The 19,846-nt window shown below is 42.9% G+C and overlaps 1 protein-coding gene across 1 annotated transcript in view; it reads left to right on the plus strand.

Annotated features, from left to right (window-relative positions):
* LOC127044622 (collagen alpha-6(VI) chain-like) overlaps positions 1 to 19,846 on the plus strand; it is a 125,948-nt gene that overhangs the window by 49,778 nt on the left and 56,324 nt on the right. The window contains exons 12-21 of the mRNA XM_050939713.1: positions 286 to 635; positions 3,127 to 3,205; positions 10,546 to 10,691; positions 10,782 to 10,874; positions 13,396 to 13,449; positions 15,686 to 15,757; positions 16,562 to 16,588; positions 19,268 to 19,312; positions 19,400 to 19,453; positions 19,756 to 19,818. Coding sequence (XP_050795670.1) covers positions 286 to 635; positions 3,127 to 3,205; positions 10,546 to 10,691; positions 10,782 to 10,874; positions 13,396 to 13,449; positions 15,686 to 15,757; positions 16,562 to 16,588; positions 19,268 to 19,312; positions 19,400 to 19,453; positions 19,756 to 19,818 — 983 coding nt within the window. The remainder of the gene's footprint in view (positions 1 to 285; positions 636 to 3,126; positions 3,206 to 10,545; positions 10,692 to 10,781; positions 10,875 to 13,395; positions 13,450 to 15,685; positions 15,758 to 16,561; positions 16,589 to 19,267; positions 19,313 to 19,399; positions 19,454 to 19,755; positions 19,819 to 19,846) is intronic.

Genomic DNA, 19,846 nt, shown 5'->3' on the forward strand with positions numbered 1-19,846 from the left:
TGTGTGTGTGTGTGTGTGTGTGTGTGTGTGTGAGAGAGAGAGAGAGAGAGAGAGAGAGAGACAGACTATGTGCAGTAATATAAGCCAGTTCCTCAGCTGGGGTAAATTGACATAGCCCCATGCAAGTCAATGGAGTGACACCAATTTACACCAGTTGAAGATCTGGCTCTCTAATTCTTCTCATTTTAAATTGAGCATGTTTTTGTCACTGGTGCAGATAGAAAACAAGATCATAAAATAGTGCTTGGATTTGATGACTGATTTTCTTCCCTGCTCCCCTCTCAGACTGCAACATAGATGTTTCTGTAGGAATTGATATTTCAAGGCGCATGAAGTCTATATCTGCACTGAACGAGAAGCAGAAACTGCAGAAGTACCTGCCCAAACTTCTGCCCCGGATGGAGTCCTTGACTAAATTCAGCTGTACTGTTGAGTCTCAAATCAACATCAGGTTCAAGTACCAAGTGTTTGCACAGAATGGCCAGGCATTGTTTGACTCTGATTTTGAAGCCTATGATGAAGAGATCCTCCAGAAATTCTTAGTTGTACAGACCATTGTAGACACCTATCTGAATGCAGCGTTTCTACAGTCGTTTTGGGAGAAGTCCCTCAGCCTGGCCTCTGCTAAAGTGAAGGTAAATAAAACAGAATAAATTATATTGTTTCAAAGTATATTAACACTGGTGCTGGAGAACATTGCATGGGAAATAAAGACTTCATTAATGTTCTTCTAGATAAATCCTTGGATTCATTTTGGCAGCATTCATGACCCCTTACTGCAAACAATTGTGTAAGTGAATTTTTGCTCATGGAATTCAAATACTTAGGCAAATCCATATGCTCACAAGTATTTACATGGGAAGTTTTCACATGTCCATCTTGGAAGCAGTTAGTAGGTTAAGGAGCAGAACAGTACTCTGTAATAGATGGCTAATCACACAACCTGAGTAGTAATGACTCAAAGCAAACATCATCGCAAATGTTTCATGGCAGAAACATATTCACAGAAACCACTCATTAAATAATTTCAAATAACAAATGAAGTGAAGTCGAGGTCTGTCTGTGTATAATTTACAAACAGAGAAAAGCGGCTATATTTGTAGACTAACATGTCCACTGCAAATAGTTCATCCAGGTTGAAATGAGACCTAGAGAAAGCAAAGATCTAAAGGGCTGATCCAATCCCTACTGAAGTCAAAGGGAAACTTTCCATTCACTTGAATAGAAATTAGACACCTCCTAGGATTTCAGATTCAGTGCCTGTTATGTTTTTTTCTGATTAAGAAACTAGTTCTGGAAAGAATTTTTACACACCTAAGGCACTAATTCAGAAAAACATCCGTATTCAGGAAAGGCACGTTAGCCCCTCTAAGATATAAAATGTATCTTCCAAAGAGAGCTTATTTTAATTCTTACAAGGTATTGCTAGTTTAGAATGGTCTTAATTGAATTTAGAGTGCTCACTGAAAAGTGTATTCTCACTTGCATTCTGAGGAGCAGACACAAGTCTCCATGCTGGCAGGTAAGAATATAAACTCCATATTCAGCATTTGTAGAATTCTTTCTTCTTAGCATAGGTGCATAGAGTGGTGCATATCTAATATTTTGGGTTTTTTTCCTTTTTCTGTTAAAATCTGTAAAGTGCAGGTCTTCTCTGAATGGTGATTATAAAATGGCATCATGAGGGCCCACTTGTAATGCATCTCAATGATTTCTGAACAAATTTCCTCAGTTTACATATAAGAATGTTATTTTTCTAACTGCCAACTCTGCTAGTGCAATGTGGAATCTGAGAGTTGAGCTGAGTTCTTCCCTCCTCATGCATCATCACCAGTAACAAAGATTCTGCAGATCTAAAGCTGCTCTTAGCTACATCTGTACAACTCCACTGCCATCACCATTCTAGGAGTTGGAAGGTAGCTCAAACCTCATATCCATTTAATTCTTGGCCACGCTGCTGAGACAGCCAAAAGGGCACCCGTTATTACCCTTTGTTCTGTCACTGGTGTGTGTGATGTAAACATCTGACTATTTACTTAGAACAGGACTGAGATCATGAATTCATTTTTTCATAGGTCACTGAACAGCAACAAATTTTTTGCTCATCAGTTGGATGAGACACAAAGATTCTGGTTCTTTGTGGTTTGCCGTTCATCTGTTGTTTATTGTTGTGTTTGAGTATGGAATTCTGAACCCAGTCTTGAAGTCATTAACTGAGCAAGACCCAGATTTATTCCAGTCAAAAACTGATCCCACCATGCTTAAAGTGGGAACAGAAAGGTACTTTCCAACGCTTTGTGATAGATTATTTGCACAGCAGGGGCTCAATTTGCCACTGCATCTGAGCTCCACTAGGGCAGATAGGGGGCCTGATCTAACTTATACCACTGGAGATTTTATACCACTGGAGGATGGGGTAGTGAAGCTTTGCTTCACCATACCCCCTGTCTTGGTGTCAACCTGCTCCCTCTCTCCTCTTACCCTGGGGATGTGGAGTGGCTGGCACAGGAGCCGACTCAGCCGCATATGCCTGCCTTATACCAGTGGAGAGCTCCCGTGTGCTAGGGGACTTCTCTGCTGCCCACCTATGGCTGAATAAAGCATCAAGTAGGCAGAATGGACCAGGGAACCCAGCCCAGCATTGTTATGTTGTTAGTCTGACAAATCCAGTCCTGGACTGCCATCACCCAAAGGTAAAACACTGCTTGCTCTAAATACTCTGTTACACCAGGGTCAATCTGGAGAACTCCACTGACTTCAGTGAAAGTCCTTCAAATTGTAAACAAGAATAGAATTGGCCCCTTGCCCAGCACACCTGGGCACTTAACTGAATTGGTTGCAATAATAGAAGTTGCAGTCTACAAGGTAAATCTTTCCAAATGGAGCCACTGTCAAACCAGAGATATTTTGGGGCTTAATTACCATGATTCTGTCCTTTTTAAGCTACATTGTCACCAATTTTCAATACTAAATTGTAATTTTTAAATTAACCTGGAATATAAACTCATCAAAGATTGCACAGCACTTTGAGAACTACCCAGGGAAAACAGTGGGTGGTATTATTATGGTTATTGTTTTTGCATATTTTCTGCCAACCACCTTGGTAATTCAGTGTTTTGTTCATAGGTTCTCTTAGTGTTTACAGATGGACTGGATGATACTGTAGAAATGCTCAGAACAACGGCAGACTCCCTTCGCATTAAAGGTATGGCCTGTTATGACGGTCCAGCATTGCATTGCACCACAAGATAAATCTCCAATGCAAAAAGAGCCTCACAAGCATTGAGTCTCAGAGCCTGGGTCAACTGACTCAAGCTCACATAATGGGGCCAAAAATAGCAGTGTAGATGTTCTGCTTAGGCTCTTAGACCCACACCTTTTGCTGGGTTTCAGAGGCTGAGCTCCAGCCTGAAAGGAAATGTTTACACTGCTATTTTTAGCTCTGCAAGCTTGAGTAAGCCAACCTGGGCTCTGAGATTTGCTGCCGTGGTTTTTTTGGTTTATTTTGCAATGTAGACAGACCCAAAGAGTGCTACATTCCTCTCCCACTGCAGACCTTCCACATACTCATGCTGATCTGCCTGAGAATTCTTGGTGAGCACCCTCCCTTCTCTGGGTGAACCAGGGCACTCAATTCCCTGAATGATTTGTAGACTTTACCTCTCCCAGTATGATCAGGAGGATTTCTGCCACCAGTTCCATTTTCACTCTAGGATAATAATTGTTAGAGAGCTTATTCCTTCACTCTCCCACTTCCCTTGTCCTTCTCGCATGACCAGAGCAACAATGCCTGAAATCCGAAGGTGCAAACAATTTGATCTTTATTGGGGTGAATGTCCAGCAAGCTTAAATCCAAGTTCCTTTTTCCTTATTTTTGAATCCCAATTTACTTCCTGTTTGTCCCTAATTTATATAGTAATATTCACAGCTGTACCTTAACCAATCATTCTACTGAAATGTACCTAACCAATCCTAACATATTGTAACATGATTAGCTAACCAATTATATCCCACCACCTTAATTAGTTTACACCCAGCAAAATGAATTATACAGCAGACAGAAACCATCACAGAACGAGACAGACACAGTGCAAATAAACAGCAAAGTGGGAACTATAATGACAAAGCAATACAGAAGTGAAGATTTTACAACTACAGCTATTAAGACGTAAGGATTCCCCAGGTGCATCTATTGATAAATCAGTTCTTACCAGACAGAAAACTATCAAACTAAATTTCCTTTGACATCTTCTAAGCTCTTCCCTTTCTCTGGAGGTGATAGATCAGATCACCTTCCTAACAGCCCCAGATTGCCTTATGTGACAATTGTGGTTAGCACTACTAATTGTTCTATCCAGGGCCAGGGAATTTTCATCCTTTTCTCCTTTTTGAATTAATCTGTAATACACACATAAAATTTACATGTCCCCTTTCCCAATCCCGTTTGTACCTTTTTTTTTTTTTTTGCGTGCAGTGAACCCACTCCCGTCCTCCATTCTCTGTACCCAATAATAGCAGACTGGGCCCCAGTTGGTCAAGGACAAAATAGGGGCCCTTCCATTTAGGAGCTGGAAATGGATGGTGTTGACCTAGAATCTTGTACATCCATGTCCCACCATGGGTAGATCATGCTCCGCAGGCAGGTCATACCATGGTTTGACTCTTGCTGCTCCTTGCTGGTCTCGCCAGGCCACCGCCTGCTGTACCTGTTTTACATGGTTGATTATAGTTAAAATCCTTTCTTGTGTTAAGCAGGGCAGCCCGAGGGTGGGGCAAGTGGGGCAATTTGCCCCGGGCCCTATAGGGGCCCCCATGAGAGTTTTTTGGAGCCCCTGGAGCGGGGTCCTTCACTCACTCCAGGGCCCTGGAAAACTCTCGTGGGGCCTGGGCCTCTGGAGCTTCTTCCACTCTGGGTCTTTGGCGGCAAATTGGCAGTGGGGGGTCCTTCCGCTCCGGGACCCGCTGCCGAAGTGCCCCGAAGTCCCGTGGCGGGGGGTCCTTCCACCTCAGGACCCGCCGCTGAAGTGCCAGGTCTTCAGCAGCAATTCGGCAGCGGGGGCCCCCTGCCGCCGAAGACCCCAGGCCCTCTGAATCCTCTGGGCGGCCCTGGTGTTAAGCCGTGTGTAGTGACTTCTCCGGGTACTGGGTAAGTAGATCTTCCCACTGCTCCATGGGCCTTCCCATGAGAGCCTCATATGGAGAAAATCCTGTGCCCTTTAATTCTCAGGACCTTATTCTCATTAAGACAAAGGGCAGTAATTGTGACCAGTTTTTTCTTCCCATTTTCACTCCCTTTCTTAGCTCACTTTTAACGGTGCAGTTCACGCATTCCACCTGTCCCGCAGCCTGTGGGTGATAAGCAATATGGAACAATTGTGTGATTCCAGTGAGGGCTGATAGCTCCCCTAACAGATCTGACTGGAAAGCAGCACCTTGGTCTGAGTCAATCACCTTTGGGACCCCCAGCGAGTGAATACCTGATTTACAAGTATTCCAGCAGTTACCCGGGAAGTTTGATACTTTGTGGGGAAAGCTTCCACCCACTTGCTGAAAGCATCCACTACCACCAACATGAACCATTTTTTCCTGTGATCTGGTGGTAGGGGTCCTGTGTAGTCAATTTGTATTCTTTCCCAAGGCCTCCTTGGGACTTGTCTCATTAATTCTCCTCTTAGCACCTTGTGAGGTGGGTTGTGCCTGGCACAGTCCAAACAATGTTCCAGATATGATTTTAAATCATTTGTCATTCCTGACCACCAGCACAACCTTTTTAAAGTTCCCAGTGCCTCCTCAAACCTGGGGTGTCCCCCTGCCAAGGTCCCAGCTTAAGAAAGCCGTCCGGCTTCCCTGGGGGCACAGCATTACTGGTCCTCAGCTGTTAAGGCACACATAATTCCCTTCCATTAGTTCCACCTTTGGCACATGGCTGTCTCCAAGTTTTATGATGCCTGCCAGTCCTGGGTCAGATTCTTGCAATTCCTGAATTCGCCCTCCCCGATATGTATCCACCTCACTTCTTGTTATCACTGCTACAGGCACACTCTCTTCTGGCTCCCAGGGCCATGGGGGTGCCTCTGTTGCGGCCCGCTTGGCCTCTGTTCTCTTTGCTTAGGGGTCCTGTTTCCTTGTGTGCCTTAACTTTTACCACATAGATCCTTGTAAAATGGTGATTGAGCTCCTCCAGTCGCTTCCACCAGTTAGCATGCTTGATTGTGGAGCCATCTGTTGCCTTGAAATGATTATCGGCCCACCATCTCAAAATTAATGTGGCCCCACTAAATACATAATCTGAATCTACCACCACCCAACATTCTGGCTTAAATTTGGGATCCACTTCATTTAAAGCTATTAGCAAGGCTGCCAGTTCTGCCTTCTGAGTGACCTTGCTTCTAGTGAGAAACCAATGGTGCTGACTATCTCGTTTCCTCTGATTCCCACAACAGCTAAGCCTGCAATTTTCCATCTCCCCTGATACATACAACTTCCATCCAAAAACCATACAAGTGTCCCCTCCTTTACCTGATTGGGGTTAGCCACCCAAAACACCTGATGTTAGGTTTTACCAGGGCTGGCTTTACATTGGTGTGGGGTGACAGCCAGATGTAATCCAGCTACCCAGACTATAGGTTCCTTTAACACTTCTGCTTTAATGTTTTCTGCCTGTAGAACCAGCAACCATTTGGCAATCCGCTGGCCACTCACTTGTCCCTGTAAGATAGTATGCATATTTAACAGCCGCAGGAGGTCTTGATGAGATCAGACTATTACTTTCTGCATTCCTGTGAGGTATTTGAATTTCCCTATCCCCCAGTAGGTGCACAACAGCACCTTTTCACATCATCCATACTTCACTTCCACAGCACTCAAAAGTCGAGAGGCAAAGGCCACAGGTCGGTCCTTTGCTCCATACTCCTGTGTTAATGCACAACCAATGGTAGTGTCAGATACCAAAGGGTAAATTATAAGAGTTTCTCCGCATCTGGGGAGGCCATCACTGGAGCACTGGCCAGGTTTTCCTTTAATACTCTTGCTGCCTCAGTACACTCCTTTGACCATTCCCAAGTTGAGGCTCGGGTTAGGTCAAATAGAGGCTGGGCTATTTCTGCATAATTGGCCACAAAATCCCTGCAAAATCCAGTTAGACTCAGAAACTTTGCAATCTTTTAACATCAGTAGGCAGTGGCAGGGACTGGATCAGTTGCACCCATCCCTTATCAATTTCCCTTCCCATCTGGGACACTTCCACTCCTAAGTAGGTCACTCTTGTCTGTCCCATCTGAACCTTTTCCCCTTTGATCTTCAACCCTGCTCTTGCCAAAGCTTGCAGGACCTGCTCTGTTAGTTCCCTATCTTCCTCCTCTGTCTGTGGCCTGGTCTACACTACGCGTTTATACCAATTTTAGCAGAGTTAAACAGATTTAACGCTGCACCCGTCCACGCAACAAGGCCCTTTATAGTGATATAAAGGGCTCTTAAAACCGGTTTCTGTACTTCTCCCCGATGAGAGGAGTAGTGCTGAGATTGGTATTACCATATCAGATTAGGGTTAGTGTGGCCACAAATCGATGGTATTGGCCTCCGGGCAGTATCCCACAGTGCACCACTGTGACCGCTCTGGACAGCAATCTGAACTTGGATGCAGTGGCCAGGTAGACAGGAAAAGCCCCAGGGAATGAGTCAATCACGGGTGGGGGGTTCATCAAGGGGAAACGAACACAACAGTCACACCGTACCCTGGCCCGTGATGAAACTCGTTTTCAAAGCTTTTCTGATGCACACCGCTTCGTGGTGTGCTCTTCTAATCGCCCTGGTGTCTGGCTGTGCGTAATCAGCGGCCAGGTGATTTGCCTCAGCCTCCCACCCCGCCATAAAGATCTCCCCCTTACTCTCACAGAGACTGTGGAGCACACAGCAAGCAGCAATAACAATGGGGACATTGGTTTGGCTGAGGTCTGAGTGAGTCAGTAATGTGCACCAGCGCGCCTTTAAAAGGCCAAATGCACATTCTACCACCATTCTGCACTTGCTCAGCCTGTAGTTGAACAGCTCCTGACTATTGTCCAGGCTGCCTGTGTATGGCTTCATGAGCCATGGCATCAAGGGGTAGGCTGGGTCACCCAGGATAACTACAGGCATTTCAACATCCCCAACTGTTATTTTCTGGTCTGGGAAGTAATTTCCTTGCTGCAGCCGTTTAAACAGAGTAGTGTTCCTGAAGATGCGAGTGTCATGAACCCTTCTTGCCCATCCCACGTGGATGTTAGTGAAACGTCCCTTGAGATTCCTTGCAGCACTATTGAAAAGTACCCCTTGTGGTTTACGTACTGGGTGCCCTGGTGCTCTGGTGCCAAGTTAGGGATATGGGTTCCATCTATCGCCCCTCCACAGTTGCAGCAAAGCCATCCACTGTGACCTGCACGTTTCCCAGAGTCACAACCTTTCATAGCAGCAGCTTAATGATTGCTTTGGCTACTTGCATCACAGCAGTCTCCACAGTAGATTTTCCCACTCCAAATTGATTCCCGACTGACCAGTAGCTGTCTGGCATTGCAAGCTTCCAGAGGGCTATTGCCACTCGCTTTTCAACTGTGAGGGCTGCTCTCATCTTGGTATTCTGGTGTTTCAAGGCAGGGGAAAGCAAGTCACAAAGTTCCATGGAAGTGCCCTTATGCATGCGAAAGTTTTGCAGCCACTGTGAATCATCCCAAACCTGCAAAACTATGCGGTCCCACCAGTCTGTGCTTGTTTCCCAGGCTCAAAATCGGCGTTCAATGGCTAGAACCTGCCCCATTACCAGCAGGATCTCCAAAGCGCAGGGGCCCGTGGTTTGAGAGAATTCTGTGTCCATGTCCTCATCACTCTTGTCACCGCTCTGCTGTAGCCGCCTCCTCCTCACCTGGCTTTGCAGGTCCTAGTTCAGCATAGACTGCACGAGAATGCGCGAGATGTTTACAACGTCCACGATTGTGGTCTTGATCTGAGCAGGGTCCATGCTTTCTGTGCTATGGCGTTTGCACAGTTCACCCAGGAAAAAAGGCACGAAACGGTTGTCTGCTGCTTTCACGGAGGGAGGGGTGAGGCTGTACCCAGAACCACTGGGTACAGCCAGTGGTTTTTGCCCCATCAGGCACTGGGATCTAAATCCAGAATTCCAAGGGGCAGAGGAGACTGCAGGAACTATGGGATAGGTACGGAATAGCTACCCACAGTGCAATGCTCCAGAAATCAACACTAGCCTCGGTACATGGACGCACACCGCCGAATTAATGTACTTAGTGTGGCTGCGTGCACTTGATTTTATACAATCTGTTTTACAAAACTGGTTTATGTAAAATCGGAATAATCCCGTAGTGTAGACATACCCTTTGACATTAGCAACAGGTCATCTACATACTGTATGCACCTTGCTGAATCCACCCCCTCCAGAGCCTGTCTCATGTACCTGTGAAAAATTGCAGGGGAGTCCCAATATCCCTGGGGTAGGACTGTCCAGCAGAATTGTCTGCCCTCCCATGTGAATGCAGTTTTATACTGACACAAGGTAGCTAGTGGCAGAGACCAAAACCCATTTGCTATGTCCAAAACAGTGAAAATTTGGAATTGGGGTCCAATACAGGCTAGCATTTCAGGATACGCTACCACTACTGAGGCTGGTGAATTGGTCAGAGCATTTAGCGCCCTGTAATCCACAGTGAGGCACCAGGTACCGTTTGGCTTTCTTACTGGCCGCACAGCAGCATTACAAGGGGATGCAACTGCTCTAATCAATCCCCTCTGTTCCAATTCCCCAATAGTTGCCCCCACCTCTGCCAATGCCTCTCGAGGAATCCGATATTGATTCAGTGGGGGAGGGTCCCCTCCTTCTAGCAGTACCTCCATGCTGCCCCTACCACAATCCAGGTTATCTGTGGCCCACATAGAAATGTGTTCCCACCCAGCCAGGGGTGGTGGGAGGTCATGTGCTGCTTTAATGGTCATAGTGGCTATCCTCATAGGAATGATATAGCACTGACCATCTTGCATCTGCCCCAGTAAACACCCAATTGGCTAAATCCAGTACAAGTCCCAGCTTGTGTAAATCTCCTGCCCCCAACAGATTAAGCATATCATTACAACCCCACATAATCTCCCCTTCCCCCTAGATTCCTTTGATCTGTCCCCACCTCAGGGTTAACTGTGTCTCCCCAACTGTTGCCCTACAATTGTCACAGTTCCTTCTGAGGGCCTCAAATTTTGAAACAAAAAGTCATTCTGAACAGGAAAAGCAGCACTTTTCATTTTGAAAATATCAACACGAAACTGACATTTTCAAAATCCTTTCCTAGATATTTTTTTGAGTCGGTAAATTTGTTGAACTCAACCCTGTTCTGCAAATGGTTTCGGTTTTGACTAATCAACATTTTTTTTTGACAAAACAGATTAATTGAAAAATTTGTGACCAGCTATATCTATGGGTCACTTAAAAACCCAAATCATTTATGGTCATTATTCTAATTATTAAAGCAGATCAGGTAAACAACAGTTTTAACATATTTCTTTTTTAAGGCCTTGATGCACTTTTAATGGTTGGCCTGGAAAATATGCAGGAATTGAGTGAACTTCAGGAAATAGAGTTTGGCAGAGGATTTGGATACAAGCAACCTCTGAGCATTGGATTTCCAGACCTTCCAAGCATTTTACAGAAAGAACTTGTAAGTCCCTTTGTGATATGAACAAAGACAAAACCCACCACAGGTTGAAAACCTGATGGATAAGCTAGTATATCACGAATTGTGTTGCAGGACACAGTTGCTGAAAGAAAATGCTGCAATGTTCTTGCTAAGTGTGTTGGCGAACATGGTTTTCGTGGTGTAATTGGACCTCCTGGGTGGAAGGTAAGCGTACAAAAGTGTCTACTGGTTGGTTATTTTGTCTTGTCAGTCATTTTTTTAAAGTAGTTCGTGCTACACATATAAAATACCTGCAAATCTTGCCAGTACAACAGGAAACAAAAGCTTGATCATTTCTCTAGTGTAAATTTTATCCTAGTATAAGTTTTTTAAATAAAAATATAGACCAGTAAAACACACAGGAAAACAGGTGGCCTGGTGACTTTTGACACTGATGGCCATTGGACACACTCCTTGGGCCAATTCAGTAATCGGAAATAACCCTGTCCCTTCCTCACCTGACCATGAGCTTTATTAGTAATTATGGCTAATTGCCTTTGGTAGCTTACTACTGCTGTATTAGCAATTTGAATGCTAGCTGCCTTCCCACCAGCCACCAACATCATCCATCTCTTGTGCTTTCTCGTTCTTCTTTCTCACCTCACTCTGCATTCACGTGCAAGAGTTGCCACACCTGGCATCGTGCAGTCCTTCCAAAACTTCCTGTTAAAAAAAATCTTGTTACTCATGTTGCTTTCTCGGATATTTTCCTGAAATCCATCAGTTCAGGTTATGGGGGGCTCTATTGGTTGAAGTTTTCCCACTTGGAATGGTGCTATAACATGGAGCATGCCAGCCACCCCACACATATGCTGGTTTATAAAACAAACTGTAGCCATTTTTCTTCTATAATAATTAATAATAATACTTTGAGTTGCTATAGTGCCATTTATCTGAGAGACTTATTATTAATTAATCAAATAAATTAAGCTTTGCTTTGTAACACCCCTGGATTGTTGTTCTAACCATTTTACATATGAGTAAACCGAGGCCCAGAGATTAAGTTCCAGATATTTCAGCTCTGGCCTCCTTTCTTTTTCTGGTCACAGAGCATAGAATGGACTGGGCCATATCCTTCCATCTGCTTCTTTAATAAAACACAGAGCAAAAAATATGTCTCACTTATAAGAGAGACAAAAAATTGATTATAATACACTATTGCAGAATGAATATGGGTTGGAGAGGAGAGAGGGGAAGTATTTGCAAACATTGATTCAAACAAGGGCCATGAATTCTCGTTGACATTCACAACACTTTTCTTTCGTTCTAGGCTAACATTCATAGTATCATTCTTTTAGTTACAAGTATATTCTCAGAAACCAAAGACTTTTGTGCAGATCTGCGCACTGGTCAATCTGTTTGATCTGGATTTGTTTTCCCTTTTGCTGTTTATAAAAATTTGTCATCCACTCAGGAAGGTGAAATTTTATCATGTGATTAGAGTGAAGTGTCTGACATCACAAATAATGAATAGTTCAAGCAAATAATTTGTAACTAACCCATATGTTGGAATATGCTCCTGTATAATGGTCAAACAATTTTCAGTAGCAGACAAAATTAGCCTGTTCGTGGATAATTTGCCATCCAAAGAGGCTTAATTAACTATTTCCTATAAATAAGTCATCATCTTGACAGAATATACTTTATAGGAAGGAAAGGACAGACAGATGTAAAAACCACTTTTATGGCAAGCACTCAGGGTTTCTGAAAGACAGTTTCTCAGGTTATTTTTAATAGTCACAGAAAATTTAAACACCCTCTTCAGATATCTGTTCTCTGTTACCATATCCCCTCTTAGTCCTCACTTAGGCAAGAGGTATGTATGCAGTTCTTATTTTTCCTCATAAATCAATCCTGTCAGCTCCTTGCTTGTTTTTGCTGCTGTTCTATGAACCCCTCTATTTTGTCAATATCTTTCTAGCAGTATGGTTCCTAGACGGTAAAAGCAATATGCAAGATGCAGTTTCAACAGGCCCATGTAGACATTCCTTGTCCTGTGACATGAAGCCTTTGCAACTGCAGCCGACAATCATTCAAGCAAACTTTGGTGCCATATTATATTGAGATTTCATGACTAATTGCCTGTCCACTGCCATTCATAGTTCTTTTTCAGCATTTTGGTTTTCCAGGCTTCTCCTGCACACTGAATGTTTGCATTTTGGGTTATTTTTCCCAAGAGAGGATGAGTTTTTCATCATTCCAAATCAAATATAAATTTAGTCTTTGCATATATCTTTAATATCTCTAGGTCTCTTTGTAATATATTGTTTCTCTGTTCTCAATAGTATTTAACTCCTTACAATATAGTACCCTCTGTGAACTTTGTAAGCATGTCTATTATTTCCTATTACAGATGATTAATGAAGATATTGAATAAAATCAAACCTACCAATGATCTCTCTGGTGACAGCCAGAGAGCACACCAAAGGCTTATCCTGAAACTGTATACTGAACATTGTTCTAATTATCATTTCTCAAGTTTATACGACTTTTAGTAGTGGCTGTAGAAATGTCTAATATGCAGCTTTTTTCTCCCCTTTGTAATCGACTCTGGTTTGAAAGGTATGTTTTCTAGCTGCACATGCAGAGTTCTGCAGCCACCTTTCCATAATCAAATGAAAAGGAGCACTATGTTGAGGAAAAGGAAATCTGAGACAGTTTTATCTTATTCATTTGTTTCTTCCAGGGAAGTGTAGGCGTCAGGGGATCTCCCGGCCATCCTGGGGAGGAGGGTGGAATTGTAAGTAAACATTTTGCCTTCCTTCATTTTAAGGGGGATGTTGGGAACCACCCACAGACCTTGGAAAATGTACCACCACTGCTTGTACACAGAAAGGGGATTGCCTACGACTTCTACTGCACATAGTTTTTGGTGAATGTAGCACCAAATGATTTGCCAACATCACAGGGTGGTTGTTGAGGAACTTGGAGTAGAACTCAGATCTCCTGATTTACAGTCATGTGCCTCTCACGTAAGCCTATCCTTTCCCTCTCAGCATAAGCCAGCATATCATGAGAAAAGCCAATTGTAAGTATAAAGCAACATAAGATTATTATTTTTGGTGCATTTACCAATGGCTTTGCAATGAGTTTTTTATTACTGCTGTAGACTTCAGCATAACACACACAAAAGGCTAGAAATGTTCTTTCCCTCCTTTTTAAAATCATAAATTCTGTTGAGACATCACCCAGAGAAGGCCAACAAAAATTAATTTCTTTACCAGTATAAACACAGAACTAGTTTTACAGTGTTGCAGCCATGTCACTTGGACGTCTCTCCTAAAAGATTTCATTGATGGCAGGAATCCTACACACCGAAAACCCATTCTGAGATTGCTATATACAAGCATGCAAGCCCCAGGGGAATAATTTCTGTTCTCAGCGTGTGCTTGGCTAGCTTGACCTTGCTGCTGGAGATGCTGTCTGAGGCTGGCCAGAAGACAGCCCGGGTGGAGCCGGCAGTGGGAGAGAACGCCTCCGAACTGGGATTGTGGAGAAAACACTCTTTGTTGCTGTGCCCTCCAACCCCACAGGCCAGACTCACCTTAAGCAGCAGATGAATGGAAGAAATCAACTTTCCCAAATTTCAGGTCATCTCCATCCCTGCCCAGAAGGGGGAGAGAAAAAGGAGATGCATCGATTCCTCATTGCCTCGTGGGTGCTATAACCTAAAAGCAACTCCCATACCCCCACTTTCCCCTATCAGCTGCTAAGCCCTCCAGCTTTTCCTCACTTCAATATTAAAATCTGCAGCACATTGAGAATTTGAGGAAGCCAAAACAATCAAATGTAATAAAATAACTAACACAAGGTATACTGTGCTGATTATACTGGATTAGACTGAGGTGGGTGGTGCATTGAGGAGGGTGGGATTTGAAGGGTCAGTACCACCTAACTACAGGCTCCCTGCTTTATTATTCCATGATACCCAGCTCATAATTTAGGTCTAATGTGTCCAATAGGACACGAGGCTATACGTAAGGGCCGGAATACATGCATTATTGCCCTTGCACTTTTGTATAGTGTTGTGCCAGTACATCACTATTTTATACCTGGAACCAGATTCTGATCCCATTTGCACTAGTGTAAAACTGGAGTAATTACACTGGTAAAGAAGAGGGTCCAGGGACTGCATAAGAGGTACAAGGCTCCTAGTGCCCTCCTCCTCCCTTGTATTTCTTTGGAAAGGTCTTTCACAATCAGATCCAAAATGATCTCTCTCTCTCTTACCCTGAATTTGATTTTTTATTAATACAATATTCTAAAGAGTCTTCATGAAAGATTTTGCTGCTATCTTTGGGGGCTGCTCCTGGATGCTCCTAAAGTTGTCTCCAGTTTTTTCAAAGAGTACAGATATGATCTCTGAGATGAGATTGCTGCTAAAGATTCTTCCACTTTGCATTTAGCTGCGACACTCTGAGTTTCTTTCCCAGACCTGAAGAAGAGCTCTGTGTAAGCTTAAAAGCTTGTCTCTTTCACCAACAGAAGCTGGTCTAATACAAGGTATTATCTCACTCACCTAGTCTCTCTAATATACTGGGCCCAACACGGATACAACAATACTGCAATCAAAATATTGTGTCTTTTCAGTCTACATTTCATCCCTAAGAGACCCGGAGAATAGTCCTTCCAGGACTAGATGTCCATATGAGAGGAAAGGGGTATTCAGTTCAGGACAAGTTTTAAAAAGAGTCAGTCTTCCAATATCAAGATTTCAGAGTCAGGAAGTTTTTTCTCGGTGGTGGTGGTGGTGGACAAAACATAACATGACTTAAAACAGTGATACAGCCCAAATTTCGCAGGGACTGACTCAAAGCCCTCTGACGTCAATATGAGGATTCCCATTGACTTCAGTGGGCCCTAGTGCAGTGGATGGTGATAGTTAAAGAACCCTGGCTTGCTTTAATTGTAGCTTTTTAAATAACTAGTGACCAATTTTTAATGCATGAATTTTAACGCTCTTCCTTGCTTTGTAGGGGGAGAGAGGTCAAATGGGCTTCAATGGAACTCAAGGAGAAGGAGGATGCCCAGGCGTTAGGGGTCCTAAGGCAAGTGTTAGAAGCATTCTTTGTCTGCCCCCTTTTATTTTTACTTTCCATATACCTATTTTGCACCTAGATGCAGGAGCAGCACCAGGGTCTTTGGAGCCCTAGGAGGGGGTCCTTCCGTGCTCCTAGTCGTTGGTGGCAATTCTGTGGCGGGAGGGGGTGTTCTTCCATGCTCCCGGTCTTCGGGGCACTTCGGCAGCAGGTCCCGGAGCGAGTGAAGGACCCACCGCAGAATTGCTGCTGCCGACCAAGAGCGTGGAAGGACCCACCGCCACCAAATTGCCGCCAAGGGCAGCAAAATGCCACCCTCCCAAATCCTGGTGCCCTATGGAAGCGCCGGCCCTGCCTAGAAGAGTTCTCTTCTTGTGGATAGCTTGTGGATGGACTTGTGGATGGTTATGCCCTGTTTTCAGAATACCAGAGTGACCATCTAGCTTCTGGGTGTGCTGACCTTGTATCTAGTCTTAGTGGTGCTGGCCAGGACAAGAGCATTGCAATGGTGGCTGGAGAGTCTGCTGATTTCAGCAGCTCTCCAATGAATCTCCCACCCGTGGAGCTGCTACAGAGCCCTAGTGAGTAGTTAAAGTCAAACAAACCTGATTGCTAGGACAAGAAAATAAATTTCAGTCTTTCCTGGGGCACCAAGGAGCTTTCATTGTGTAGATTCTGAAACTCGATCCCTCATTGGCATCTGCCTGCGATTGATTCAGCAAGCTGCTTCTTGCTCCTGCACCAGCTCTAGAAAACACTTCAGCTGCTTTTTGGTATAGCTTAAATTTTAACACAACTTATTTTTAATTTCAGGGAGCAAGAGGCTATCGAGGAAACCGGGTATGTGTTCTTTCTATAATTTCTTCCAGTAAAACAGCTCTTGGTTATACACAGTCCTGTCATCTTTACTTTATGGAACTATGAAAGCTCGCTAAAGACCAAAGGTAAAGGGTATCAAAAACTGAGTTTAAAAATATTGTGTGGATTTGCAATATAATATATGCTGGGTTGGGAACTGCTCCTGGACTATTAAGAGACGATGGACGTGTGATTCATTTGAACTGAATGACTGCAGAAATGTGACCTAAATTGCTCACAATGAAAAAGTCAGCACTAGTTACCAATGTGACACTATTCCAAGGGCCAAATTATGGCTATTGGGGGCACAAGAGAGGGTTGCCCGAACTTCCCCTAGCTCTAGTTAGCTGGTTCTAGGAGGCAGTGCAAAGGTGCCAGGAGTGGGTAAGTCTGTTTCCTGAATTCCTTTACCTTTCTCTTTTTCTAAAGATCTAAAACCCATGACAGTAAAAGAAGGGTCAATTCAGCCCCGATGATTGATTTAAAAACCATTGCTGATTTTGGCTCAAATAGATTGAAATCGAAGATGGGATTTTCAGAAGAGCCTAGTGGAGTTAGGTATCCAAATCACACTGAAATCCAATGATAGTAGAATGCCTAATAGCCTTAGGAAAATGTCAGCCTTAATGTGTACTCCGTAGACAAAATGCAGTCTAAAAACTAGTGCAGTCCTTGAATCAAAGCCCACCCTGTTGATATACAAAGACTCCTTCACCTTTTTTGGCTACCATTACAAAACTTCATTTGGAAAGCATATATCTTTCATTGCTAACATTGTCTTCTGGGAAGTGCATCTCCAACTCAGCCATAACACATGCTTCAGTCACTCTGCCCCTTGTGTCCACTTAAGTTATTTAAAAATGAAACTCTCCACTTCAAAGAAAGGATTCAATACTGGTAACTCAGTAAGGTCAGGAGAATCAGAACTTTGGTTTCATGCAAGCCATTTAGAGACAGTTATTCAGAAACAGCTGTACTTAGTATATGATACTATAAACTTGGACTCAGATCTGTTAACATGGGAAAGAAAATTTAAAAAAAATGCAAAAACGAAAGTGGTGATCTCTTAGGATGTGGCTGTGGAATATTTATACAATAAACACTGATTTGTGAACTAATAGATTTTGAACAGTCTACTTTTTTCTCCTTCACTAACTAGTGCAATTTGCCTCATAAGCATGTCATATATAGTGTTAATTATTGCCAAGGCCAAGCTAACAACCATTTACAGAGATATTAAAGCTATCAGATTATGAGTCTCATTGACTTCAGTGGTCTTTAGAAGAGGCCTTTAAAGTCACTTTCAAGGTATTTGTGTATTACCCATTTCAATTCTTAAGGTAACAAAACAATGTATGGTCCCTTTCCATCTCTTTCTTTATTCCAGCTGAGCATCAGAGTAAATTCCTTCTTTTTGTAAAGGGAAACAGAAGGAAAAGATGAGCACTCCAAGCACCATTTAGATTTCAATTAAAAGAAAACTTCTTGGGCAATTCTAAAACATTTCAGGAGTTCCCTTGCTGAAATTAATGTCTTATAGCTGTAAATCTTCAGGACAATTACATTCAGAAGTCACATTCTTCCGCTGAACATCAAATTCACATGACAAGCTTCTGAGATTTGGGTTGCTATTTTATAAGACATTGTCTGTCTTCCACAAATGACTGATATTTTTTCTGATTTTTTTAGTGATATGATCTCAGCTGCAATACAAAAAGATGACTGTAGATAGTGTTATGTATTAGTCCTACCAGTTCTGTTAAAAACCTCCTGGTTGAAGATTTTCAATTATAAAGGACTGAATGGATTACTTTCAGATCCCATTAACCCCTTTTCTAGATCAACCAGAAAAATCATTGGCTTTCCACTGGAGCTGACTGGGTCATCCTCTCAGAGCTCTTAGCTACCTTGGGAAAGGAGTAATCAAAAGCAGGTGTCTCAACACTAATTACACACCCATCAGATTGGCTCTAAGAATGTTTGGATAAATGACATCTTTAACACAACATGGAGGCATTCACAGTTTTGAGTGAAGCTGTTTTAGAGTCAAAGTATCGAAATCCACCCTGATGCCAATAAACACAATTCTATTAAAAAATCCATTAAAATAATGGTTCTGTGCCTTTATTTGTCCCAAAGTTTACAAAACTCTTACATAGTTATTTGTACTTCCAGCAAAGAGATGTTTTTTCTAAGAGAGATGCTCTAGGAATTATTTTTGGGACGTTTCCTAGTCTGTGTTATACAGGAGGTCAGCCTAGGTTCTTTCTGGCCTTTGAATCCATAAATCTATGAATTCTTACCAGCTGTGAAGTAGAAGAACCACAATATAAAGTGCCCTAAAAAGAACATAGTACGCTGTAAATAAGTAAAACAATTGAGCACCAAAACTACAAGGGAACCTAAATGCTAGATCAAATGCAAACTGATTATATCCTGGAAGCGGAGAGATTTTAAGGATGCTGCAGGTGGTAAATGACTGATGGCAAAATAAAGAGAGTTCTTATTCTTGAAGAAGTTCATATTTTTAATAACTATTATTCTTACTTTTTAAAGTATTCAAGAGCATGTTAGGTGCTTTACTATACATATAGAAAGACAGGTTCCTTGCCCCCAAATGCTCACTAGTGTGCTAATGTGGATTTTTATTTATACCAACAGGGTGAAGATGGTGAAAATGGAATTGATGGGATTGATGGAGCAGAGGTCACCTTTATTCACATGTACTGAATTAAATTAATGAGGTTCACCTGAAAGAAAGAACATTGTTTGTTTGCATTTTTATTTTTCTAGGGAAAACAAGGATCTCCTGGATCTTCTGGAGAAAAAGGCAGTGCAGGAAGACGGGTAAAGTGTATTTAGCCCTGACAGACGCTTCTGTCACCTTTCTGACTTTACTGCCAAATCTGCAACCTCTGTGACTTCTTGACAGCTGCACATCCTCTAATTATTTGATAAAAACTGGGTAGATATATTTTAAGTGTAAAAGCCAGATTCTCAGCTGGTGTAAATCAGTGTAGCTCCATTGACTTAATAGAGTTATGCAAATTTATGGCAGTAAGGATCTGGCCCTAAAGATCTAACGATGACATTAATACTGTAGCTCTCTACCTGTATTCTAATTGTATGTGCTTTCTTCATGACTTTAGGGTAGAAAAGGACCTAGAGGAGAATTGGGTGAGCGTGGAGAGCCTGGTCTAAGAGGAGACCATGTAAGTAAAGTCTGTGGTATCTCTTAAC

Source organism: Gopherus flavomarginatus, chromosome 2, assembly GCF_025201925.1.
Source record: "Gopherus flavomarginatus isolate rGopFla2 chromosome 2, rGopFla2.mat.asm, whole genome shotgun sequence".
NCBI lineage: Eukaryota > Metazoa > Chordata > Testudines > Testudinidae > Gopherus > Gopherus flavomarginatus.